General features: G+C 45.0%; 1 protein-coding gene across 1 annotated transcript; it reads right to left on the bottom strand.

Moving 5' to 3' along the window:
* Positions 1-23,189: 23,189 nt before the first annotated feature.
* On the bottom strand, positions 23,190-27,302 carry Tmem215 (transmembrane protein 215). Its single transcript, XM_052176245.1, has 2 exons — positions 26,689-27,302; positions 23,190-26,418 (listed from the first exon to the last, which is right to left on the bottom strand). Exon 2 carries the CDS (start codon positions 26,358-26,360, stop codon positions 25,653-25,655), a length of 708 nt encoding a protein of 235 aa, XP_052032205.1. The 5' UTR covers positions 26,361-26,418; positions 26,689-27,302; the 3' UTR covers positions 23,190-25,652.
* Between the last annotated feature and the right edge of the window lie 509 nt (positions 27,303-27,811).

Genomic DNA, 27,811 nt, shown 5'->3' with positions numbered 1-27,811 from the left:
CTTTATTTACTATCTGCTTTATGGGAAAAGCAATGTACTTTTTAATTATTTTGTACGATCATGATTGGCATATTCAATTAGAATGATTATTCGGAGCAGACCTGCTCTGGTTGGGATCACTCAGTGTTGCTTCCGCAGCAGGGTGTTGAAAATTCAGGGCTTGGGTAGCAGGCATTGCTACTTGATCACAAGGTTTCCTGCTGACCGGCAGTATACTGAGAACTTGGCACCTGAATAGGACCACTCTGGGACAGGGGCCTCTGCTGCTCACTCAAGTTTCAGAGAAGGAAGAGGCTCGGGTCTCCTCCATTCCTTCTGCCCTAGGAACCTAAGGCTCAGGTACATGACGATCCAAATGAATCCCAGGGAGACCAGGATACCTTTCTTCAAAAAGAAAGGATTTTTGTTTTGTTTTTTTGTTTTTTGTTTTCTGGAAAGATATATTTCTAGAAAAGGTAATGGAACTAATGCATTAACTGTCCTCAGCTGCCTTTGTGATCTCCTGGTGATGTTTGTTTACAGGGTGAGGGGTTATTATTGGAGCAAGGCACCCTGAAAAGGGGGAGGCAGCCTCTGGCCTATTTGACTATGCAGTGGGTTGGGGAGGCCTGAGGGAGAGGGGACCCTGCATGACCTAGGAAAGGGACCCCTTCTTGTGTAGACATTAGCCTAACTTTGGGTATTTGTTGATGGACCAAATCCTCCCCACAGTGGCAGGTGAGGGGAAGGAATGTTTATGGCTGTGTGACGGTCTGGGCTGGGGGCTTGAGCTTCTGAGAGCCGTTCTGTCTCAAGCGTGAGGTCACACAGTAAGCGATCGTAGGTGGTCAAGAGGCAAGGACGTAAGGATCATTAGATCGTTATCACGAGAAAGGGCTTATTCTCCCGTGTCATCTTTCAGTCCCTCCAGAACATCAAGAAAAAGGCTCGGATTTTGACACTAGGACCGTTTGCCTCCCTAAGCGTCATGGCTTTTCCTTAAAAAGTGGGAGCATTTAAAGAATACTGACGCCAACAGTACAGGGGAGTGTGTGGTTGTGGGAAGACTCATGATGTGGCTGTGCCTGACGTGGTGGGCCTGCCATCTTGGATATGGGAAATAGCTGCAATGAGGCTACAGGGCTGTGAGGGTTTTTTTTTTTTTTTTATGGATTTAGTGTCTGAAGAGTTGGCTAGTGGTCAAGAGGGCATAAGGCTCTTGCAGAAGACCTATGAAAATAAAGTATTTAAAAAGTAGATTTATTCTCGCCCTGACCATTTGCATACCAGTCAGCCAAAAGCTAGCTGCTTGGGGAAGGCATATGATGAGAAAGGAGAGAGATTCCTGAAGGAATTGTCCTTAAAGAGTAGACATCAACTTTTCTCCAGAATGTGCAAGATTTTCTCAGGTCAGCTTGTCCTGCCATACAGTGGCTATGGGAAAAGCTCACTAGGCTCAGGAGAATAAAAGAGACCGTGGAGGATGCTTTCAGTGATGTGCCAGGGGTTCTTCATTGAAATTCTCGGAGCTGAATTTCTTGCTTCACGATGACTCTTTCTTTTTTTCAGTGCAAGGTAAATGAAATAATTTGAAGAGTACGTGAATGCCTGGATTTATATAACCACGTCCTCCAGCTCTGAAAGCCCAGTGTAGTAAACGCTGATCCGATCCTGGAGCAAATCCGAGACTACATAATGGCGTGCTGTGGGAATGGAGAAGCCAGGGTGGGTTTCACCTTCTGTATGTGTGGAGGTGGGCAAGGGAGAGGAGCGCTAGCCACTGTGGAGATGCACAGCTGGATGCTGTGGCCATGTTTAGAGCAGTCCTGCTGTAGGGGAAATGCCTGTAGTGAAGTCTGACTTTTGGTGAGGATCTTAGCACGTGCAGGGCTCTGGACTGCACGAGAGAGCTACACATACTTGCCTGGACTTGAAACCCTCATGCTGGGACTGGGCGGAGGAGGGAGAGGCAGGCTCAGAAACCCCGGAGAGAATGATGAACTGGCAGACGCATCCCATTCCCTTTCCTAACCATTCTTTCTGTTAAGTTTCATCATCCTTTCCCTTCCCAGCTACTGGGATTCACTTCTCTACCATTTCTTGTGGGTCCTCCTGTGAAAGGGAAGTCTATCTGCTCCTTGAGCTCGTTCCCTATGAGGTGGTCCTACGGGCGGGCTTCCCTGTCTGACCCTGAAGTGCACAGGTGGCTTGCCTCTGCGCTTTCCCGCAGCACAAGTTCCCCTTCCCCCACTCCATGCTCTCTCCTGCAGCAAGCTTGCTGCAGGAGGCTTCCTCTCCCTCCCTGGCTGCTCCGAGAGGACCCGGTCTGGTGTTGGAATATCACTGTCCCTGTTTCCATAGAGGCCCCCCTCAATGGAACTGCCCCAGGAGCCACAGATGCCAGCTTGAGCAGACAAGTGACAACCGCCCTCACCTGTGTCTCCTAAGCCAGGGCCCTCACTGATAAAAGGCTGAGCACTTCCCAGGTGCAGGTCACGCCTGTCCTTGGGAGAGAAACATCTTTGAGAAGATTAGGGTCCCACATCTGGATCGTGAAAGAGATGTTTGAAAAATGACCTGACTTGTCACCTCCCCTGTCACCCTAAAATCCAAAGAATCTTTAACTATGCTGTATATAAGTGCCAAGCCTTCTAGGCTTGGGGTCACACTCCTGTCCTGCGCAGTGGGAAGGTTTGCGGCCTGAGTCTGACGTAATAATAAAGACTCCTATGCATCAGGCCCTGCAGCTCTTGAGCTCTGGAGTTCCCATGGAATTGGGGACACAACAACCCCACTGTTTTGGGGTCTAAACCCAGGGTCTTGAACATATTAGGCAAATGCCCTTCCTGCCAGCAAGCCTCATTTCCAGCCTAGCATGGGCTGTCTCAAAATCTATCACCCTTTCTTCCCTCCCCCTCCTTCTCTTCCTCGTCTTCCCCCTTTTCCTCTCCCCCTCCTTTTTACTAAGCAGCCCAAGATGGCCTGGAGCTGCTTGCGTAGTCCAGGCTAGCTCCTCATTCAAGATCTTTGTTTCTGGAGTACTGAGATTTAAGGAACATACCTCTAGGACCAATCTGTAGAAAAGGCCATAAAATAATAGCATCAAAGTAATTGACATAAACTTAGAAATAGTAGTACTTAGGGCTGAAGGTGGGGGTAACTGAAAGTAGCAGAGTTTCCTTTCCCCCAAGGTCTTGGCTCCATCTTTAGCAAGACAAGTTGCAAAGGGGCAGCTACCAGAACTAGTAGCTCATGTGACCAGGACACTTCATCTTTGTCCGACTCCTTCAGTGTGTGTGCCTTAGTGAAAGACTAAGTAAGTCAGTTGCTCTCTCAGAAGCCAAGATAGCCAACTCTAGAGCACTGTGAGGCACAGGCGCATTATTTGTGGGCGGTTCTCCCCATACAGCGCCTGAATAGTTTCTGTGGTATTTTCGTATACTTAAAATCTGAAATATATTCAGAGAGAGTGTCATGGTAACCCACATAGAAGAGTCCAGGGAAAGCAACTTCCTTTTGTGGTTTGAGATTCCTTTTGTGTAAGTATCGACAGTATGTCTGTGCATCTCTACTGGTTCACCTGGATCTGACGGGCACACACATGCAGGTGATGTTTCTACTGCAAGTGCATCCATGTGAACATGAATGCATATGTCCATATAAAGAGAGACTGTGGCTCTGACCCGCGGGTGAGAAGGCTGGTATTGGTCTACATGTGATAGAGGAGCACTGCTTTCACTTGGGGACAGTGCCTGACTACTAACTGTCCCCCAAAGACACCAGCTTCCAGGCTCTAGGGTCACCATCTTTTAGCTTTGTCAGAACAGCCTGGTAGCACTAGAGTCTGGGTTTCTCTCCCCTCCTGGCTCGTTAGCCATGGCAGCATTAGCTTGTGTGTGAAGTGGGTAGGTGACCATGACTCATTAGCCAGTGTATTGCCATGCCTAGGAAGTCTTCAACTCTGCCCTGAGTGTGGTGCACACCCTCAGAAGGAATTGCCATTCCCAGGGGAGCTCAGGATCCCCCCCCCCCCCCCCCCCCCCCGTGAACTTCAAGGATGTGTGCTGTCATGTGCAATGAGTTGGCCTGTCTGCGGATGGATGGCTGGCTGGATGGCTTGCTTTCTGCTTGCCTTGGCTGGTTTTTACCCTAATGAAGCACTTGCAATTTTCCTTCCCAAGAGAAAATGGGAAATGGTCACCCATTTGCTGGACAAAGACAAGTTTGCTGCTGATCCCAAAGAGGCCATTGCAGTCCGGATTCAAGGACCAGAAAGGAAGTCTTTCCCAGAATGCTTAACTACTGAGGCTTCTTGAACTCAAGAGAGAGAGGGGAGTCTGGGGAGGGGGAGAAGGATCAGGTTTGAGAGGTGGAAAAGCAAAAGCATACAACCAGGGAAGAGCTGGGGAAGAGTGGCCCCAAATGGGAGCCGTTTGGGTCTAGGGTAGCAAAGACGGCATTTAGATTTTAGTAAGTAATAATTCAGGAGTATTGGAGGGAAGAAGTTTGGAAGTGGCCCAACCATTGTGCTGTTTAAGGCATATTAAAATAGAAGTGTGTGTGTGTGTGTATGTGTGTGTGTGTGTTTTCATTTGGGAATACAGAACATTGGGCTGGTGGTGACACAGGTGTGTCGCTGTGGGTGAGGCAGTTTGAGTAGCATTAAGCAAAGAACACAACAGGTCAGTATGCTATACTAGCAACAGAAAACAGCCTGGTACTTGTTGCAGGAATGATCGAGTGTGGCCTCGGAGCAGTGCCGGGGTGCCGGGGTGCCGGGGTGCAGGGGTGTCAAGGGAAAGACACAGCTTGGGAGGCAGAAGTCACAGAAATGAGTAAAATGGAGAAAGGGACAACAGGACTTCAAGATTACTTTAGATGTCAAAAATGTGCTCAGAACCAGTCTTGCCCTGATGTGTTCAGTTTTGTTGTCATTGGTGGTGGTGGTGGTTGGTTGTTTTCGTTTGTTTTTCGAGACAGGGTTTTTCTCTGTGTAGACCTGGCTGTCCTGGAACTCACTTTGTAGAACAGGCTGGCCTCGAATTAAGAAATCTACCCTCCTCTGCCTCCTAAGTGCTGGGATTAAAGGTGTGTGCCACCACCACCCTGACATGTTTAGTGAAACTTACATTTGCAACTAAAATCATACAAGCTTGCTCTGCCCTGCTGCTGAGGACACACTCGCCTTAGGCTCTCTGTCTAGTCTGCAAGGGGTCACTGATCAATTGGTAGGAAAAGGAGTTGAGAAGGAAAGAGGGGGTAAGGAAGAGAGGAAGACAATGAAGGGAGGGAAGAGTGAAGGGAGGAAGGGACAGAAGGAACGAGGGAGGGAGGAGAGGAGATAGAGAGTGGGGAGGAGAAAAGGAGAGAGGAGAGATAGACTCCATTTTAATCCACAGCGGTTTTAGATTATCCTGAGGGAATAGTTACTCTTTCCATATGGCCCAGAGATGTCACTAAAATTCCAGACTCTCCACCCTCCACCACACATCAGGGTGTGGCAAGCTGACCCCCATGGTTATAAAGAGTCAAAAGCTAAGTGCAGAGTAAATTAAAGGGACAGGGACCTGCAGCATCGTACACGCAGACGTGCAAATTCCCATGTAATTTAGGAACCCGATTAACACAGTATAAGCATTACAAAGAAACGTAGGAATAAAATGTTTTATTTGGCTTGCAGGTCCTTTTCATAGTCTATCATTGAGGGAAGGCTAGGGAGAGGCTCCAGGCCGGAGCCTGAAACAGGGACCGCTTACTGGCCTGTCCCTGACGTGCTCAGCTACCTTTCTTTTACAGTCCAGTCTACCTGTTTGAGGATGGCGCCGCCCACAGTGGGCTTGGGCCTCTTACATCCATTAAAAATCGAGAAAATGCCGCACAGCCATGCACAGCCATACCTACAGTCCAATCACTCGTCAGACAGGTTCCTTCTTTGCTTGTGTGTCTAGCTGACAGCAATGATGAGCCACCTCATGCAGCAAGTGTTGTGTGAAGCTGTTTCCTGCCCATGACTTGCACTGTTTTTCTCCCCAGCCTCCAAAGCCCCATCCCTGTTTTATTCTACCCGTAGACCTCAGACATGGCCAGAGCCATTGAGCAAACCACTTGACACTTCCAAAAACTCTCTGAGTTTTTCTCTGAAAGATCTTTCCTTGTAAATATATATTCATTAAGCTTATTAAGCCCACTGTCAATTGGAAATCTATATCATTCTTGACCAAAGGCTCTGACAGGCAGTATTAAACTCCACAACATATGTGCTTTTGGTATTGTGGGTTTATTGAGAAGATGGTATCATCTCCATCGAATTTGAAGATATGGTGACTAAGCCCTAACTTCTTACAGATCTTGGGTCAAGGTAGAGAAAGAACAGTTCTAAGTACTTTAAAATTCTGTATAAAGAGCTGTCCTTTGCTTAAGAAGGTCAATAATGCTCATCTCCCAGGACTGGGTTAAAGTTCCTATAACCCACTCATGCAGACACAAAAAAGTTAATATTTTATTTTGAAAAAAAAAATGAGACGTGGTCTTACTATGTAGCTCAGGGTCTTACTATGTAGCTCAGTCTGGACTTGAACTCTTAATCCTCTTGATGTCTCCTCTCCCTAAGTGGTGTGGTAATATCATGTGCTACCATGGTAGTAATATTCAATATTTTAAAAGAAGAGCAATGCTCTTGGGACAAATAATAAGATGGATGAATATAGTTCGCAAATGCCAGCATTATTGGGTCGAGCGATATCAGCCTCTCCAGCAGGGGGAGCTAAGAATAACCAGGAGCAGAATAAGGAATAACCAGGTGTGAGAATTGTGCCATGGAAAACTGAGAGGATGTGAAGTCCAGCTGGATGCGATGGTGTGAAGAGAATGGAGAAGTCCACACTAAGAGGAATGGAGGTGACAGATCTTAAAGGATTACATGTCCCAGTGGTAGATGACTTGGAGTTGAGGGAGCTGGTACACATGAGGGAAAGAAGTGGAGAGTTTTCACCCCAAGAATTTTATGGCAGGAACAGGAAACCACATAAAACATTGATCACACACACACACACACACACACACACACACGTTAGCCTATAGATGGAAAACCAAGTAGTTCAAGAAGAGATGGCCATAGGTGTAACCATGTTGGTGGTGAGTTTTGGTTATATACCATCTTAGGGTTTTACTACTGTGAACAGACACCGTGACCAAAGCAAATCTTATAAGGACAATATTCAATTGGAGCTGACTTATAGGTTCAGAGGTTCAGTCCATTATTATCAAGGCAGGAACATGGCAGCATTCAGGCAGGCATGGTGCAGGAGGAGCTGAGAGTTCTACATCTTCATCTGAAGGTTGCTAGCAGAATACTGGCTTCTAGGCAGCTAGAATTAGGGTTTTAAAGCTTACACCCACAATGACACACATACTCCAACAGGGCCATACCTTCTAATAATGCCACTTTCTGGGCCAAGCATATACAAACCATCACATACACCAATCATGTTAGTTATGAGTGTGTGTTGTGCAATTTCTTCTGCCTCCTCCTCTTTTTGGGGCAGGTCAGGTCATGACCTTTAATTGGCCATGCTTGTGGGTGTGAAGAAGCTATTCTGGGTTTGTTTACAGACACCGAGTGCACAGACATCTCCTGTGAAGGGATAGAGTTCATAGTTAGTCAGAGGTACTCAGCTGAATCTAAGGGATGCTTTTGTGCTATAGGCTGCCAAGACTCTCACAACTGTACCTTGAACCACAGGAGAAACCCAAGGTGTGTTAGGAGCAGTTGGGCAGAGCTGGTTTCTGCATTTTGGAAATGGGATGTGACCAAGCATTAGGAATCCTTTGTTTTGTAGTTTGTTTTTTATCTGATGCAAGATCTCTCTAATTACCTCCCTAATGGAACTTGCTATGCAATCTGGGCTGGTCTTGAACTTGGGATCCTCCCATCTCTACTTCCTAAGTGCTGGGATTACAAGTGTGGGCTACCATAGCTGACTATATTTAAAGTTTTAAATTACATTCTATTTACTTATTTTTTATGTTTATGTATGTGCTCGTAAACAAGTGTCACAATGTGTGCCTTTGCACCACATGGGTCCCGGGAAGAGCTCAGGTCATCAGGCCTGGTAGTAAGAACCCTTACACTTGAGCCATCTCTTCGGCTCTGCATTAAGAGCCTTGATAAAAGCTTATTAATTATCCTCATGAAAAAAGAGGCATGTTTGAAATCGTGCACATACGATGCACATACACAGACACACAGATACACGAAGACAAACATAGACAGACGAGCACAGACAGACAGACAGACAGACACCGTTTTTATGAACTTTGTTCATGGACCGCACTTAAGAACTCAGTATGTAGGTTAGCTATTCTTATCTTGTTCGCTTTCAGAGGACAGAAATGCTTTGTCACAATCTCCAATCATGTGAAGTCAATGATGATTTCTTTCCTCTTTTTGCTTTTAAGTAGACTTTAACTTTTAGAGTAGCTCATGACAAAACGGAGTAGAAAGCACAGAATTCCCAGATTTCCTGTCTCTCCTTCTACACACACAGCCTGCCCCTTTCCCACATCGCACTCGGGGCCACGTCTTTCTCACAGGTGATGAGTTGACTTTGCTGCAGCATTCCCAGGCAGGGCTCGTGGTTCGGCTCAGGGTTTGCCCTTATTTAGTACAGTGTGTAATTCTGACAAGTGAATGCTGTGCACTGACCATCTGGACATCAACTACATGAGGGTCACAGCTCTAAACACTCCCAAGTTCTGTCTACTGTCCCTTTCTTTCCTTGAGCTCTGGCCCATCACCCACTTTTAAAATTTGTCTCCACAGTTTCGGCGTCTATAAGATGTCATATATGGGGATGAAGAGATGGCCCAGACGTTAAGAGAGGACCTGGGATCAGTTCCTGCCTCACAATCTTTACCCTCTGTTACTCCAGTTCCAGAGGCTCCAACACCCTGTCAGGTTTCTGAGGTTTTGCAAGGTGAGAGGTATGTGGTGGGATCACATTGTTCTAATTTGCAACTGCAGTGACACACAAATGTACAACCCTTTTCTTGAGCTTATTTGCAGTGGGTTGTTTGTTTTACGAGGGAAGGTTTCAGGTCTTCTCATCTAACATGCTTGTTTTCTCTTTGTTGAGGCATAATGTGCACGCCCGTGTGTGTGTGTGTGTGTGTGTGTGTGTGTGTGTGTGTTGCATGCAGGTATGGTGTATGTATACATGTGTGTGCACGTGTGCACACCTATATGAATTGCATGCAGAGGCCAGAGGAGGGCATTTTGTGTCTTCTTATATTACTCTGTAGTTTTTGAAACAGGTTTTCTCACTGAAGCCAAAAATTGCCTTTTGAATTATTTATATGTGTGTGTGTGTGTGTGTGTGTGTGTGTGTGCATGGCAATTTTTGAGACAGTTCCTTCCTCCCATCCTGTGGGTTCTGAGGCACAATTCAGGCTGTCAGGCTTAGCAGCAAGTGCCTTTAACTGCAGAGTCATTCCCCTCCTTACTTTTTGTTTAACTATTTTTAATATTTTAATTGAAATAGAGTCATGTCTCTCTCCTCATCCATATCCTCCCTGTACCATCTCCCAGCTGCTCTTCCTCAATCCCCTTCTGTCCCCCTCAAGTTGATAGCCTCTTTTACTTTGCATTGACACACACATATTTTGATGCTCATAGAACCTGTGTCAATTTCTCATATTTCCTCCTTTATTTTAAAGTCAAAACCAGGTCTTTCTCTGTAGCCTTGGCTGACCTTGAACATGTGCACCTCCTAACTTAATTCCCCAGTGCTGGAATTTCGGATGTCTATTACAAAGCCTGACTTTCATATTTTACTTTTGACATCAGTAATCTCTGCCTTTTCTTCTTCTTCTAAAAAGAAAAGCAAATCTTTTCTTTTTAGTCTGACTAGAACCTTGCCAGTTTTATTGGTCTTATTGATGAAAGCAACTTTTGATTTTCTTGCTTTCCTCTTGAGTTTGTTTTCTCTATCGTTAGCTTTTGTTTTAATTTTTTATCAATTCTTTTCTTCTGCTTTGCTGGAATTTAACTTGTTCCTTCTTTCTAATTTGTTCAGACACTGATTCTCAACCTTTATGCTACGATTCCTGAAAGACCACCAGAAAAGCATACATTATTTATGCCATGATGGATAACAGTAGCAAAATTACAGTTATGAGGTACCAGTGAAATATTTTTATGGCCGGAGTCAGCACAGCGTGAGGATCTGTAGAAAAGGGTCGCAGTGTTAGGAAGGGTGAGAGCCACTGCTTTGGAAGGAATGATGGCTCTGAAGCCACAGGTGCTTTCTTCAGGATGAAACCCGACTTTCCTCATTGTGCTCTTTCTATAGAATGTCCCTCCCTGCTAACCACAGAAAAGGTCATTTGACCACTAGACTGTTGTTTCATGTGATGCAGAGAACTGTTTCCTGAAGACCAGCTCCCCCAATCTTCAGGAAGGCTAGCTCGGAAGTGTGTTCTGTACCACCTCTTGGTGTCCAGCTGTAGATGCCCACAGCTTCAAGTAGCCTGATAACATACTGCAAAGGTTTCTTTCCCTTTGGGTTTCTTTGCTGCTCCCCTATTGATCGTTAAGGATCTGTTGCCACCAAATTACTTACACTGAACTCTGTTTCAGTGTCTGCCTCTAGGAGAAAGCAGCTGGAGCTACTTAATTTTAAAACCCTTCTGAATAGATAAATCATCTTTGACTCGTTTTAGGATGTAGGAGAGTATAAACAACCAACAGTGATGACTTGGTTTAGCATAATGTTTATATATGTTCTTAACTGAAGTAAAATAATATCTCTCCATTTCCTTCCTCCAGCCTCTCCCAGGTACCCTCCTCCAACCCCCATTTCTCCTCAGGTTAATAGCCTTTTTTTTCTTTGATTATTTTTCCTATGTGTGTACACGCACATGTGTGTACATAGATACAGAAATGCAACCTGCTGAGTCTGTTTTTGTTGCTTGTATGTATATGGTTTCAGGGCTGACCACTCTGCATTGGACAGCCAATAAACCTCTTTCCAGCAAATGGAAACCATTATATAAAACCACAGCTGGACCCAATGCAGAGATACAGAAATAGTGGGGAGCCCAGCCCCAATGAATACATTTGCATCACGTCTCCTGCATCTATGGCTCAGGGAACACTGGAAAAAAGATGGAAGATGGTGAGAGGCGGAGGACCAGGACATCGACTGAAACAGTCTCTCTTAGAAATGGTTGTATAAATGAGATTGGAATCTTGGGCTCTACCCCTAGACAAAGAAGTATAGGCAACTGATGATTTCAAAATATTTAACCATAATCTCAAATGTAAAGTTGCAAGGGCAGCAGAATTGCTACGATACTTCTTTACTCATTTCCCGAGTCACCCTGACTGAGTACCACGTTTGCTTTATCATTCGTCTAAGCCCATCTTTGTGGCTATGACAAAATACTTCAGCCCACATCTGGCAACCTGTGTGTTTCTTACCACCTTATCTTATAACAGGAGGCAGAAGGCCAAGTGTCCTGCTTTGCTTCCGGTTGCTGTGATAAACGCCACTGGCAAAAGCAACTTGGGAGAAAATGATTTATTGATTTATATGTCCTGGTCACACTCCATCACTGAGGGGAGTCAGGACAGAAACTCAAGCAGGAGCCAGGCAGGAATGCTGCTCACTGGCTTGCTCCCAGTAATTTGCTCAGCTTGCTTTCTTAAACAACCCAGGACCACCAGTGCAGGGATGGAACTACTCACAGTGGGCTGGCCCCGCCCCCATCAATCATGGCAGGGGAAGATGCCCACAGGCACACCCACAGGCCAATCTGAGCTTCATTCCACCCAGGTGACTCCAGTTTGTCTCAAGTTGATAAAAACTAACCAATGCACCAAGAGAGAGCAAGTCGGTGACACTGTGGCCCAAAGCTCTGCTTGTATTCACCAACTGTGTGGGCAGGGTCATCTTAACCACAACACCTCCCTCCAGACTCCATCTTCTGACACTGACACATCGGGGATTGAGGTTTCAACACATTCTCTGCAGAGGACACATGCAAGCCATCTCTCTCTCTCTCTCTCTCTCTCTCTCTCTCTCTCTCTCTCTCTCCCCTTCTCTGTCTCTCTCTCCTCACTCTCTTTTGGGGGCATACATTCAGACACCACGCGTCTATCCACCTACATACTTCCGTGCTTCTCTCCAGAGTGACAGCATTGTTTTATATAACAACAGCACAATGGCCAAAATCAGAAAAAAAAAAACATTAAAATGATGCATTGTCTAGTCTCCAGTCTTTATAATAGTTTTCTCACTGTGCAATAGTGACAGACCCTCTCTTCCAGTATCTGATTCCAAATCGTGCATCGTCCCCTCCCCCTTCAGTTTCTGATCCTGGGTGACGCTTCACATTAAGTCATGTCTCTAGGCTTTGATATTTGTGATCGTTTTTAGTCACAAAGTTTAATAAGCTCTTTTAGAGAGCAGGCCACTTGTTTTGTAAAATGTCCCCAAGCATCAATCTTTTCTGATGTTTCCTTGCGGTTTTTGGCAGAAAGGCATCAAAGCAGTGAAGTGTTCATGCAGACCTGTACTGTTGGGAGACGCCATTGCTGCCGATGCTGTGACCACCCGGTGAGGGTAACGTCTACCACACGTGTCCATGTCTGGTTATCACTGGCTATTTTTATTTTTGAGGCTAAAATGTCTTATGGAAATATCATGACAAAATTATTTAAAAAATTAAGAGGATCTGGGCTGTGGTGGTGCATGCCTTTAATCCCAGCACTTGGGAGGCAGAGGCAGGCAGATTTCTGAGTTCGAGGCTAGCCTGGTCTACAGAGTGAGTTCCAGGACAGCCAGGGCTACACAGAGAAACCCTGTCTCGGGGGAAAAAAAAAACCAAAAAATTAAGATGTGATTACAGCAAAATGGAGATATGTTAAGAGACATGCAAACAAACAAAAAAGACTCATCTCACCCAAATCTAAATCTGGGATAATTTTGTAATTAAAAAATTGTAATAGATTATAACCCACTGCATAAATTCTATTATTAAAAATGAGCAACTAGTCAACTATACCTCAAAGCAGATGGAAAAGATATTAACAGATTATAATACATTCCATAAGATAACCCATCCATTGTTTAGACTTATTTATAAATAAGGGAGAAAATGGATTGAAGAGAAGAAAAAAGTTCTTCCTGGGGTAGAATTACAATTGATAAATGTAGAACAGATGAAAAATAAGTATTTTGTAACCATTATGCAACTAGGCAAGAATTGCTAATGGATGCTAAAATGTTCATGGGCTATAATCATATTAACCAATAATCATTTGACCCAATTCACTTGCACCAAGCTTTGTGAGAATGCAGTAGGAAATGTCAAACAGATGTCCTTTAGATTTTAAACAGTCTGATACCTAACAGAAAAGACCGAGTACACAGACCATTACAACACAGAGGAGAAATCTGTGGCTTATCTTAGAAAATAAAAGAGAGGGAAAACAAGAAAAGAATAGCACAGGGAGCACACAATGTATCTGAGCTCAGGTAATAATGTCCCTGTGTGAGCACCATTCCCCACCGCCATCAGCTGCTTTCACTGAGGAAGACCACAGGCTGCTAGTCCTTGGTCCCGAGGAGGGAGGAGGGAGAAGCTGGCTTTGCAGGCAGCTTCTGCTTTGGTTTCCAAGGGAAACAGCGGTGGAAGCTGCAGAGGGACAGGAGTGGGAAGGCAGTGTGGTTGGCACACACGGGTCAGTCTTCTGTTTGCTCGTAGGTGGCTACCTGAACTTCCTCAGGGGTGTTGGGTTGCGGAGAGACTTAATGTTCTAGTAGAGTGATCAACAACAGGCTTTATATTTTCTTTCTGAATTTCTTGAGAGAAAAATTCATTCTTGGACTTTATTTTCCCCACTGACCATCAAAAGTATGGAATATGTTACTACCTTGGGGCTGGAGTACGGTTTTCTTTTTCCTCTGTCTAGTTCACAGACACAAGTCAGAGAGAGGGAAGAATTAAATTGGCTATTAGGGCCTACGCATAAAGAGCACGGTTCAAACAGGACAACAGTCTTCAGTGGATTGCTGGGTTAAGAGCTTGCTGCAGAAACACGAGGACCTGAATTTGGTAACTCTTGTTGGGCCAACCTGAGTGAGGACTTGAGAAGTTGACCTCTGAAGGCGAAATATATCCAGCAGACACATTTCTGCTTTGACCCTTAGTGTCCCTCCTGGGGCTAGGGCACGCACGGGTGACTAATGCCAGGTGGATGGAAAGAGACAAGAAACCTAAGTAATTCTGGGATTATATAATTTCTCCCCTTTTCCTTTGATTTTTTAAAAATAATTTTCTTTATGATTTCTGAAAATCTAAAAATTGACTCCTTTAAATGAGTGCTTCTAGATTCAGAAATTGGGACGTGATTTCACAAAGTACGGATCAGTGAATGCTGATCCTAAGAGAAGTCCCAGAGGGATTCTGCACATATTGGTATGGTCAGGGTACGTGGTAATAATTGGTCCTAAAGAGTTCTGATTTCTCTTCAATTATCATTTATTCGGTGCCCAGTGTATACAGGTGTTATTCAGCATGCTGGAGATATGGACAAAAAAAAACAAAAACAAAAACAAAACCCTGATTTTAATTTTAATTTAATTTAATTTTGATTTTAATTACTTTGATTAATTTGATTTTATTTACTTTGGCCTAGCTCTCCATTCCACTAACTATCTACATATTGAACCCTTTTACTATATAACATATATTCACATCTCAAGGAACAAAAATACACAGGGCACGGTCTTTAAATCCCCAGGCGTGTTTCCATAGGAAGGGCTATAAGCAGCCGCTGTGTTTTGTGGCACAGAAATGTCAATAGAGAAGCAAATAAATTCCGCATCCTTAATATCCTGCCTGTTCATGATGGAGGACATGTTCCCATGCCTCAGCCTATCAGGAGTCAGCACCACAGAGCTGCTGATTTCCGAAGCCAGGTCTCCATCGGACACTTGCATAAAAAACACTCCAAGTTATTCTAGTCCTTGTGACAGCAAGGCAAATGCTTGGAAAAGGGGGGACTGCCTCATCCAATTAGTTGTTTGTCCCCAAGTGGAAATGAAACTTGTCCCAGAAATAGAACCAAAGCAAACAGTTACTTGCTGATTTAATTCTTTTTTAATTAGAAGAAAGTTCTGGTCTTGTAAAGCACTGGGTTTCACGATGACCTAAGATACCTGCCTAGAGCGTTTGCTCTGATCCCACTCACCCCGTTATCCCCTCCCATCTTCCCTTTTGGCCCCCACACCCCTCATAGCCCCACCATTTCCCCATGTCCTTTCTCTACCCACCACTCCTCCCACCCCCACCACCCCTGAGAGAAAAGATGCCTAATTTGTCTTGTAAGGCTGACTCTGTAAGGTGAGGGCTTTGCTGGCTCTTCTGGAGTCAAGAGTTCTGCACACCCTTTGTTTGTCTCTCTGGCGGTTAATTTTGATTGTCAACTTGACTGGATTGAGAATCACCTTGGAGTCTTGGGGTCTTTTCAAGCATAGTGTCATACCATCTTGCAAGCAAGAACTGTTTGACTTCTTTGAATTCTTCTTAAAGTAGGATGTAGTGAAAGCTTCAAGCCTCCGTTAAGATGGATCTGAGATTCCTCTCTTAGTTGTGCTGGGAATACTTGAAATGCCCGGGGCTTCCTTGTCTGTAGACTGTGAGGTCTGACAGATGACTTCTGATCTTTTCTTCTCTGACAGGGGATTGCCTGGGGATTCTGGGACTGACTAAACTTTCCCGTAGGGAAGGAGAGAGCCAGGTAATACCACTGTCCTTCCTTTCCCGCCCCCTCTGTCTGCCACCCTCTGTCCAGCCATCTGATGACGTCACTAAACATGCGTCACGTGCCGTCTCTCCTTTTGGCCTTTACATGCACTGTTTTCTAGGCTTGGAAAATCCCCTCCCGTCTGGATTTAGGTCCCACTGCCTTCTACCCAGTCTTCAGGTCTCAGACTTTTTCTCTCCTTGACACAATTCCATGGTGCCCCCAGCACCCGCCCCACAAGCATGCACATACGCATGCGCGCGCACGCACACAGCAAAGGTTAGAGTCCCTGCCTGGAACTGCTATAACATCCTCCTTATCAGGGTTTCCAACAGTTTCTCTCCCTTGCCCACCATAGGCTATGAGGTCCATGGCCTGACCTTGATCTTGTCTGATTCCTGCTCCTCCCAAGCCTCAGCACAGTGACCAACCAACTCAACTATCTTCTTGAACCGGTACGCGATGAATGAAGAATGTACGCGGAGAGCTTGTTGGAAGGAGAAATGAAGAGAGAGGCCAGGCGAGGCTGACAAGAGCATGATTGGTGTTAGTGCGCCCGTGTCAGGATCCCCCTCACGCTACAATCACCTGTACCCCTTAAAATTGCCTCCGTTCTAATAGTGAGCGAGCAATGAGTGAGCTTTGGCCTGGCTTGCTTTGAATTTAGGGGGAGCCGTGTTTCTAAATTATCCTATTTTTTGTTTTAATTTAAACCTTTAGTTTTAATTGAAAATTAACATCTGTATATATTTGTGGGATGCACTGATGCTTCAAGCTATATATACATTGTATATGACATGCCAAGAGGATTAACATTATCCCCCAATTCATATACTTATTTTTTATAACATAAACATTAAACAATCTGTTCTTTTTAGCAATTTTGAAATATGTAATACATAATACATTACCATTGGTTCTGTCCCCCTACTCTGTAATAGAGATTATAAATATGTTCTTCCTAACTGTACTTGCGTGCCTGGTCAACATTTTCACACTTGCCATGCCTCTTCCTCTACCCTTCCCCCTTACCCATCAGCTTCTGCAATTACCACTTCATAATAGACTCATGTGTAAGTTTGTCTTTTTGGTACCCGCCTTGTCTCACTTACCATAATGTCCTTTAGTTTATCTGCACTACAGAATTTTCTTCCATTTTAAAACTGAATAATATTCTAGCACCCCCCCCGTGTGTGTGTGTGTGTGTGTGTGTGTGTGTGTATGTGTGTGTGTGAGACTTTTAAACAATGGATCCATCACTAAGATGCGTTTGCATGTCTTAGGTATTGAAAATAATACTGTCTCGAGCATGGAAATATAGATGCTTGATTTCAATTCCTTGGGGCCTATAATCAATAGAGGGATTGCTGTATCACATGGTAATTCCAGCTTTTTTGGCGGGGGGTGGGGGTGGGGGTGGGGGGGTGGGGCGGAGATATTCCATGATGTTCTTCATAACAGATATCATAATTTATATTCCCATCAACAATATAAAATGCTTCCTGTACTACACATCTACACAACATTTGCTATTGCTCATCAGTTTCCAATAGTTATTCTGACAGGCATAGTGTAGTAGTACATTTCTTAAACTTTAATGTACGTATCTTCGGTGATGAGTGATTTTGAGGATATTTTTCATATATGTATGTTGGATATTTATAAACCTTAAAAAATAGCTGTCTCATAAGCCCTGCCCCCAGTTTTAGGCAGGTGTTTTCTGGAGCAGAGTAGGGCACGTGCCGTATATACTTTAGATACCAATTCACCATCAGCTGCATGACTTGAATGTATTTGCTCCCATTACATAAACGGTCTCTTTACTGTGATGGTTGCTTCCTTTGCTGTGAAGAGGCACTTACAAATGTTAACATTTATTTGTGTGTGTGTGTGTGTGTGTGTGTGTGTGTGCGTGTGCACCATGACATATGTGGGTGTTAAGAGGACAACTTGTAGGAGCTGGCTCTCTCCCTCCACCATGTGGGCTGTTGGTGAGGGAAGTGGACCTCGGTTACTCAGTGCCTCTCCACACTGAGCCAGCTCCCTGGGAAAGCGCTTGCTAATGTAATGCACTCCTGTCACCTATTTTGATTTTATCGTCTGTACTTTGGGAGTCAAATTCATAAAATCAGTCGAGTCTCCCAAAAGTCCAGAGCCTGAAAGGCTGAGTTACCGCCCAGAGGGAACCCTGTCTGGGAGGAGACGTGCGCACTATCTTTGTGTCCTGTCTGTTTCTCCTCTGCCTAAAGCATGCAGTTTGTGCACTGAATGCCACATTCATCTTCCCATGGGGAATTTTGGCTGAATTTATGGATTAAAATTCATTTGACTTTACTCATTTTTATCTTTCTAAAATTTAGCTGGTATTATTCACTTTATATTCTTTTCATTTTCTTGTGTTTATTATACTTCTTCTCTATGCTTTATTGAAGGCAAAACAATATAGCATTGTGTATGTGTATCATATTTTTTAATTCATTTTTAGCCCATTTGATCTTATTTGCTCACTTCTGAATTTTTTAAACCTCGTCTAGCAGAAAGATATGTTTATTGGGATATGAAACTAAATGTACACATATGGTTTTTAGCTATTTAAAATATATCTATATCATTTTATTATTGTTGTTATTGTTATTATTCACCTTAAAAGCATTTAGATTTATTCTCTCAGCCCATTTTCTGGCATTTTCTCCTGAGCTAGAGATGGAGAGTCACCACTGAGGCCGCTGACAGGGTGAACACTGAGACAGCAATCCGCTGCCTGAGGGCTCTGGGGCTCTCTCCAAGCTGAGAGGCCGGCACGGTCTCTTCTTTGCCTCTCTGGTGCTTAATTTTGATTGTCACTGGATTGAGAAGAGCCTAGGAGAACTGGAAACTGCACTTCTGAGCATGCCTGGAATCACGTTTTCAGAGATGGTGAAGGGAGACGATCAGCTCTGAGCGTGGGCGGTACTGTCCCATCTGCTCTCCTGGGCAGGGCTGGACTAGGAAAGAGGCGGACGTACGCACGCACACACGCACGCACGCACGCATGGTACGCACGCATGCACGCACGCACAGTACACACGGTACGCACAGCATGCACACTTGACCTCTGGCTGCTGTGATGTATGCTGCCCTCAATACCATGATGGGTCTAAACCTCTGAAAGCATGAGCCCAAATAAACCGTTTTCTGTTTAATTTCAATTTTTCATATTCAATTTTCAGATGTTCTGTTCTGGGGTTGGAAAATCTAAGACAACCTCTTTCCCCATATTCAAAGGATGTCTTTCTTGCTGTTGTTCCAGATCTTGTGGTCCCTGTGGGCCAGGGAAAAGAGTTATTCAAAATCATTTTTATCTAGTCAGATGATGGGGAAATTCACAAGACAAACTATATAGGTTAGAAGTTATTAAGACTGGCTTTAAATTGTGCCCATAGGAATTGCTGAACAATGCCATCGCCTCCTTCCAGAACAACTGGGCTTGTCTGAAATACAAACCACAGTCTCTCTGTGGAGAAAGAACTTCACTGGGAGTTGAGGGTGGGCGAGGGCTGGCAGCCCAGCTCCCCACTATCAACCTGAGAGAGCATCCAGTTTATTTTGACAACGCCTGTTAAATATTGTCAAAGGGAAAGCTTAGCAGAGGGGCAAGACTGGGGAGTCTGTTTTGTTTACCTACTTGCAAAAATTAACGTGAGTAACATCGATTTACTCTTGTTTCTGGTTGTGACTTTAAAAGAGTGGTTTCACATGCCCTGAGAATCACCAGTTCTTGTCATGTGTTGGGTGCGACCACAGACACCTAGGCTATGAGAGTTCGACCAGTCATGGGGGGAGGGGAGATGCTCTGCAAAAGCATGTCTCTTCTCCTTGTTACTGGAGATGTAGCTCCTCCATACACTAACAGTATACTAAACAGAAATTAGGATCTCAACCCCCAGAAGCCCATTTTAGCCCACATTATTGCAGATTATAGTTAATATTAAAAGGGAAATGGGCTTTTAGTGTGACTGAATGGTGCAATTTGGAGTTTTCACTGGGCGAGGCAGGATGCATTGCAGAGGAAAGGGGGAAGAGAAGATGGATCAAATATTTCTTTCCTGGGGGGGGCGGCTCTTAGACAGAGAGAGGCTCTGTAGTCCACTGCAGGTCATAACCCGGAAGTCAAGACGCTGCTGCAGGGGCGAACAGGATGGCGCAGTGGGGAAAGGCATTTGCTGCCGAGCCCGCTGACTGAGCTGTTGATTCCCCAGACCCACATTGTGGAAGGAGAGAGCTGATTCCCATACTCTGTCCTCTGACCTCCACAAGTGTCCATGGCAGGCATGTCCCACTCCAACCCTACCAAATAAATTTTGTTTTACTATCTACGTTTTAAGATAAAACATCTCTTCAAACAATATGCTCTCTATATTCTTTCTCCACCCCCAGCTCCTCCCACACCCTCTCCGCCCTCCCATACCCACCCAACTTCCTGGTTTTTTCTTCTCAAAGACAAAACAAACAAACAAAAAAACCCAAAATAAACAAAAAATGAGCAAGACAAAAGGTGCCTAAATAAATAAAAAAATTTAAAAGCCTATTTTAAAAATGGAAGTTGCAGCAAAGGGTGTGAGGAAGGGTACAGTACAGAGGGTCGAGGTACAGTACAGAGCCGACCTTTCCGAGTGCTTCCTACAGTCTAACCATGTGTACAGAAGATGACTTCCCACACTTTGCGTGTTGGATTATAGGCAGATGAGTTTCAAAGCCCGATTTCCTCCCTATGGTCTTGCCTTAGACCGAAGACCAATGTACAGTTGCCCATTTCTATGAAAAGAAAGAAGGGATGGATTTCAAAAATGTATCTTTTTATTTAGCTTTCAGACTTGATAGATGCGTCAAGAGCACGTGAGATGTCACGCACGTGAGATGTCACGCCACGCGTGCTGCGTTTAATAACGGGCCCATTCTGTGGCTTTAATGAAAACATGCAAAGCCTTACCTTGTCACCAAGGATACTATGGCTGGTGAGCTCTAACCTGGAGCCAGAAGGAGGAATGAGGGAAAGGAAGAGACTCTTAGCTGGAGTCAAGCGCAGGACCAACTCACCAGAGACTGGAGAGTCAATTAATGCCTGTCTCGTGGGCATCATGTTCAGATAGAGAATTCCTAATTCAAAACGCTGCCTCCCGAGTGCCCCAGAGGGAAACCTTTTCTAGTGCTGGCGGGGCTTTCAAAGGGCTTCACATTTTGTGGCACTTACATTTACATGTTTCCGGTTAGGGATGCTCCCCTAGTCTTAGCAGATATCCCCAAATCTAGTAGCTTCAGAATCTAAATGACTGTGCTCGCTTCGGTAGCACATATACTAAAATCTAAATGACGTATGATCCTAGACTCCTAGGCCAAGGGAGCCAACCTGAATGCATTTTGGGTTGGAGCCTGTGGAATGAGACCCCGTGAAACACAGCTGAGTGGTGCTTGCTGTAGTTTAGATTTGAAGTGCTTCCCCACCCCACATTTCTCTCGTCTAAAACCCCACAGGTTAAAGCTTGTTTACCTAACTTGGTGCTATTCGAAGATGCTGGGAACTTGAAGAGATAGTGCCTAGTGTGAGGCCTTCCAGTGACTGGGGCCATGCCACTGGAGGGTTATTGGGACCCTAGCCTCTTCCTCTCACTCTAGTCCATCCCAGACATGAGGGAAGACATTTTACTATGCTGCCTGGTCCCTGTTACAATGGGCACCTTGACACAGGTCTCTAAAGCTATGGGTGCACTGATCTTGGACTGAAACCACCCAAACTGTGATTTGTAATTAACCTTTCCCCTTAATGAACTGATTATAATCTCAGGCCATTTGTCAGAGAACACAGTATTCACATGCTTTTCCACCAGGCTGAGAAGAGGCCGACCGGAACTCAAGCCTTCGCTGAGATTTTCAGTTGAGCATTTGTGTGTGCTTCCATCCCCCACTTCGAGTTTTGTTTTGTTTTAGTTAGGAACCGAAACACAGAAAAGTCCTTGTTAGAGTTAGTTGAATTCCTAAAATTTCAGTTCATCTATAGGTTACTGGGTGTTTTGGAGAACGTCTTCTCTTTCTCCACCCTGAATCTTCCAGCCACCTGTCTGAGGAAGGCTGAGTGGCCATATGAACAGTTACACATCTCTGCCCCCTCTGTGAGGAGACAGCTTTTCCAGGGTAAGTTTCCCTTTCTGTGGGCATATGGTAAAGCATCAATACTACTTTATATAGAGTCAGCAATAAGGAATTGCATGGTCAACTATGGAACCGCCCAAATGGCATATTACACAGTTATTAACTGGTGATTGGGAACACTACACAGACAGGGGGGAAATGCTCTGGGATTATTTATGGGAGAAAAGAAAAGGGCAAGCAGGCTGCTGTAATCATTCCGCTGTGTGTGCTTGTTGGCGAGGTCTGGAAGATGGGGTGGCAGATTAGAACCAAAGCAGTTCTCTTAGGACACTGGGAATCTGAGATTTTTTTCCCCAGCAGGGTCTCATGCCAACCAGGCTGTCCTCTAGTTCACTGTCTAGCTGAAGACTGAGGATGACCTCGAGCTCCTGATACTCCTGTCTCTGCCCCTTTCCCACATGCTGGAATTACAGGACCATGACCACCATGCCCAGGAAAGATATTTTTCGTTAATATCATACAAATAATGATGGTGGTAAAGGGAGTAAATTCACCAAGGAGTCGATGCTGTGGGCACAGAAGGGTGTCATCAATAAGTAGGGATTAGAATTTGCAGAAGAGAAACTCCATTAAAGGAATTCACTCTCTGATTCTGTTTGTCAACTCAGTGGGTGTTACCATCCATAGTGTTGACAGCATTTCGGAGGAGTGGATGAGCAGGGTTGTAGGAGAGCCTACCTCACTGTCTCAGGACCCCGCCCCCACGATGGCTGCAGTAGAGAGTAAATGTTGGAACAGTTGCCTGAGCTCCAGCTTGGGTGTCTTGGCTGAATTCACATTTAAGAATCAAGAAAGAGGCAGATGGGAAGAGAACCTGGGGTCCTAACAAGTACAAATTCAGAGCAAGAGAAGCCGAATCAAGCAAAGCAAAACACCTATTTAATATCCGTCGGAAATGAGTATCTGCATGAATAGTAAAGGAGGGAAAACCAATGCCTGGTTCATTTTACATCCATCAGGGAGTTCCTGAAGGCTTCTAGGAGCAACCCCTTTGCTTCTTGTCTTGGAATTTTCTAAGGCTGTTGACTTTGCCACCTTTCTTCTGCCTCTATTAAAAAACAAACAAACAAAACCCCAAACAACAACAACAACAACAACAAAACCCTAGGTGTACCCTGAATAATACTCACATAGTTGATTAGGACATCCGACTGCCTTTCTGTGTAGAGGAGGGGTGGTTCAGTGGAAGATGCTAAGAAAAATCCACACGAGACACAACTACACATTTTATTCTTTGGGTAAAGAAGGTTAAATCTCTCAGCCCAACATTTGCCAATCATTCTTTTAGCACAAAAGAATATACCCAAGAGCCTCAGTATTTTAAATAGGTAAATGTAAGAGTTTTTTCCCCTGAAATACAACTTGAAAATGTGATTAAAAATAGTTTATATCTCTAAATCAGTACTTGACCCGTGATTTGGAAATGGGACTCTGTGCACACTTGTACACATTATATGAAAAATTAAAACTGTTTCCAGAAGGCAACTTTTCCAAATCCCAAACCTTAGCTGGCACTCCGTTCCTCTTCTCTCAGACGCAAGTAAGACTTGCTAACCCCAAACAACATCCGTCTATCTCCTTAGGTCTAAAACTGCTTACAGTGGCAAACACACCAGGGGAAACTTTAGCTCCTGCATTTCCAATAATCTTCTTTACACAAATATTATTTTCTGCTTTCAAAACAGATATGGTGATTTTTAGGAAACTACCCCTCATCATCTCAGGTCTAAAGTCAGTTACATATAGTACAAAGCTGTCTGCTAGATTACTTTGGGCTACATCAACATTTACATTGCTTTTCTAAAAAAAAAAAATAGCCTCAATAAGTTTCAGTTTTATGTCCAGGAATGCATTGGTGTCTAATTAATGATACGTAGTGCTGAAATGCACCTGCTTTCATAGTCTGCAAAAGTCTTTTGAGTAGCAGCAATTTAATCCATGTTGCATGATTTATGCATGGGTTGTATAACATGGGCATGCATTTTTGCTGTAGCTTATTTCCTGCAACATACAATTTCTGTGGTATAGTATTTTAGACTATCCCACCTGGGACTGAGTGATGGAAACTGTTCAGTGTACAGACCAGTCTATCCCCATTCCTCTTCCATAGACTAGGAAACTGAGGGCTTGGAAGATGAACTTTGTCCAAGATCACACATCTCATTTTTCTGACATTGAGGCCTGACTAGAAATATGACATCCTTTTGATCTTAAACATCATTCAAGAAATTATGATCTTTAAGAGTATAATCCTTAAGAGAGGACAGTTACCACACTTAAGAATCACAGGCTTGGACTTGAAATACATAAAGATAAGCCCCCATTTCTTTTGTCCTCGATTCGCATTTTGGGAGAAAGTAAATAAAACTATTTGATATAATAATTAGAATTAAAATTCACTGCAGGGTATAAAATAATCCTAATACTCAAGCCTAAATATATCACCATTCCTATATATATATAATATATATAATTCAACTATTCTATAAGAAGGATAAATGGCATTTTAGCTGATTATTCTTTTTATCTGTTGCAATTGAGCAAGACAAATAGGAAATCATTTTAGGATAGCATGATGATGTTTCTTCTCTCAGCCACAAACAAAGGTGGGAAATAGTGAGATTTTTTTTAATCATGTAAATTCCTCTGATTCTGTGAAGTTAATAAAATAGGGGTTTCAGATAAATCTTATATATTAACTCGTTTCGTTGCAGTCTCGTCATGGTTGAGGGGAGGGGTGCTGTTGAACGCATGTACAAATGACACCATTATGTCTCATACAGTTTTTTCACAATGCTCAGAACTAATGGATTGACTTGTAGTTTCATTCTTTCAAAGGGATATACTAATTCCTAGTACATGCCTCCCAGAAATGTTGAAGGTGTTTCGTAAAATTTGTTTTACAAACTGATAAAATGAAATCCTAATCTATGAAAAAAAAATTGCATCAAGTCATTTTGCACCTGGTAGGGAAATACATTAGTGTTAATAAATATTTTTAAAACTTTGGATAAAGTCTCAGCAGCTCAATTCAAATGAAGACATTAAGAAGTAGCACGACCACCTAAAATATTAACGTTTCACATTACACAATCAACACTTTATTTGAAACCATGGTCAAATGTCAGAGGTCAGGATTCAATTATACATTCCAACAATTTTTAACTCCCCTCACTGTAAAACCCATCCCATATCAGGAGGATATTCCTATTCTATCTTGATTTTTATGTCTTTCAGCTTTACCATGTGTGAAAAGCTATCATCAGGCAAAACAAAAACATAATCTACAATTTTCCTTCACAGTTCCAGCCAGTTTCTGTGTGAATAGCCCCTGCATCACTTGATACCTAGCAGCTGAAGCTTCCTAGACTCACCTGACGGCCAGCACTTTTGGGGCTGTTTTTACAAAGCATTCAACGTTGTTTAATTTGTTCAGAAGCAAATGGAACTTTCTTTCCTGTTTACTGCCTCTTCCTACTGTCCTTAATTCTCCGCACGTCCCTAAAATATGCCCCCAACATGCCTATTTACACGAGTGTCAGGCACCAGAGGTCATCACCCCCATCACATACCATGCCAGTTTCTAACTGTGAAGGCTGTTGGAACAGAGATTCTCTTCCCTTGGGAGCCGAGTAGAGCAACGTGTCTGTCAACATGGGACCCTTGTATGAACAGGTCAGACTATGGTCTCGTGGTCCCACCTGCCTTGGCTCTGGTTGATGTAGCAACAGTATCTGTCATAGGGGCTGTTTTGCTTGTAGGAGCAGACGATGATACTGTCCTGGGGCACAAAGAAGATGCTGTCCTCGGGCTCAGGGCGCTCAGATCTGTCCCAGGCTGAGCCCTTGGCATCCAAGGCACTGTAGGCCAGGGAACTGGCCGAGGGGCAGTAGCCATCCAGATATCTGGACGTCTCCTCCTGCCGCCCACTCTGGACTAGACTCTGGCATTCGCCTTCCTCTGTGGGAGTGGGGGTAGTAACGGAGCTTGCCACAGGCACCTCACCTGGTCCCTGCGGGAGCTGCTTGCCTCTGAGACCTGCTTTCTTAGCCAGTTCATCCGAGCTCCCCTTGCCGGACTCCAGGTCAGATGGGGTCCTCAGGAGTTCCACCACTTCCTTGTCCTTGGGCTTCCTGAAGCAGGGCAACTTGCGGACCCAGAGGAGCTCGTTCTCTGGCCACTTGGTGCAGCCTTCGGTTTTCCTGGCCAGAGCAATGGCTGCAATGCCTGGTAGGCAGATGGCCGGCCCGATGGCCAACAGAGGGATGTTCCCCAGAGTTTCCCCCTTCATGCCGGAGACAGTGAACATGAAACCAAAGACCAGAAAGACACTGACCAGGGCCACCACCAGCCCAGTCCTCGGATTTATGTCATCAGGACGCATCTTTCACTCCATCCAGGTTGGGGCTGCCTGGTAGCCAGGAAGTAACCCTTTGCTTTTTCTGTGCGAGGTGAAACCACAGGGGTTTAAAAAAAATTCCAATCCAACTTCCCACCCACCAACTCTTTCTTGCTATCTGACTCCTCTCTCTCTCTTTCTCTCTCTCTCTCTCTCTCTCTCTCTCTCTCTCTCTCTCTCTCTCTCTCTCTCTCTCTCTCTCCCCCATCTCTCCTTTCCTTTCTCCTCCCTCCCTTCCTCTTTTCTCCCCCCATCACTATCGAAACCCTGTCTATCTCATGCCAACATGTGCCAAGTATGATCACCGAGTTACCTGAAGGTTCCTGCTACCTCTCAGTGTCTCCAGAAAGCTTCGTATGGACTGTCCCTCGGTTCTCTCCTTCGATTCTCTCCAGAGCCAAGCCTGGTTTTCCCCACGGATACTGCACAGGAGGGGGGTGAGGAGGGGAGGAGGGAGGTGGGATAGGGGAGAGGAGGGTCTTTCCCAGCCGCTGCGAGTAGGTCGCCAGAGCTCTGGAAGCGGAGCCTAGGCGCAGGGGATCGGAGTGGGCGCGCGGCGCTGCCGGCAGGGAGGGAGGACTCCGTCCCGGCAGGAGGAAAGCGCGCGAGCCTGGCCGCCTTACATCACTTGCACCGCGCTGGGAACAGAGATGGACGCGCGGGGGCGCGAGGGGGTCAGAGCCCAGCAGCCGCTGGAAGAGGGCTGCTGGGGGCTCTCGTCGCCGTGCACCGGGCGGGTGGCTTGGATTCGTGTCCGTGCCGCTGCTGTAAGCCGGAGTCCAGAGCGCTTTGCCCACGGGGCAGCTGGTGCACTGTCTTAGTCTGGGTTCCAAATTCAGGGTCTAAGGGCTCCGGGGAAGTGTGAGATAATGTTGGGGACTGGGTCTCTTGGACAGTTCTACACTTCATGACCAAATGCCCCTACTCCGACAGCAGCCAGGTTCGCGGGGGACTGTTCCTGCCTCTCTCTCTCTCTCTCTCTCTCTCTCTCTCTCTCTCTCTCTCTCTCTCTCTCTCGCAGCTCCACCAGGCACAAGATGCCCTCGAAGAAGTCGGCGGCGCAGGCTGCTTCTGCCTGACCTGAGCATCCCGGGAGAGCACTCAGGCTATGTAGGTGCATGAAGGGCAGGGCTTCAGGTCCTGCCTGTGCCTGGGAGAAGTCACCTGAGTCTCCTCCGCAGGACTCCCATCTTTGCACTTGGCAGAAAGTAGCCTTGGAAACTCAGTCCCAGAGTCCAACCACACTGACTGGAGCAAGGAAGAAGGGCTCCTGGTTCTGATCTTCATTAGGGGTCGCCCAGGTAACCGGCAGGACAGATTTTGGTTTGGAGGGTCAGGCCCAACTGGCAACAGGAAGACAAGACTCTCTCCTGTCTTGCTGACAGCTTAATGTTAGTCTCAGTCTAGGGTCCACCTAGAGAAGAAGGGTTCTCTGG

The sequence above is a fragment of the Apodemus sylvaticus genome, chromosome 3 (genome assembly GCF_947179515.1).
Source record: "Apodemus sylvaticus chromosome 3, mApoSyl1.1, whole genome shotgun sequence".
Lineage (NCBI taxonomy): Eukaryota > Metazoa > Chordata > Mammalia > Rodentia > Muridae > Apodemus > Apodemus sylvaticus.
This window is presented reverse-complemented; position numbering and strand designations above follow the sequence as displayed.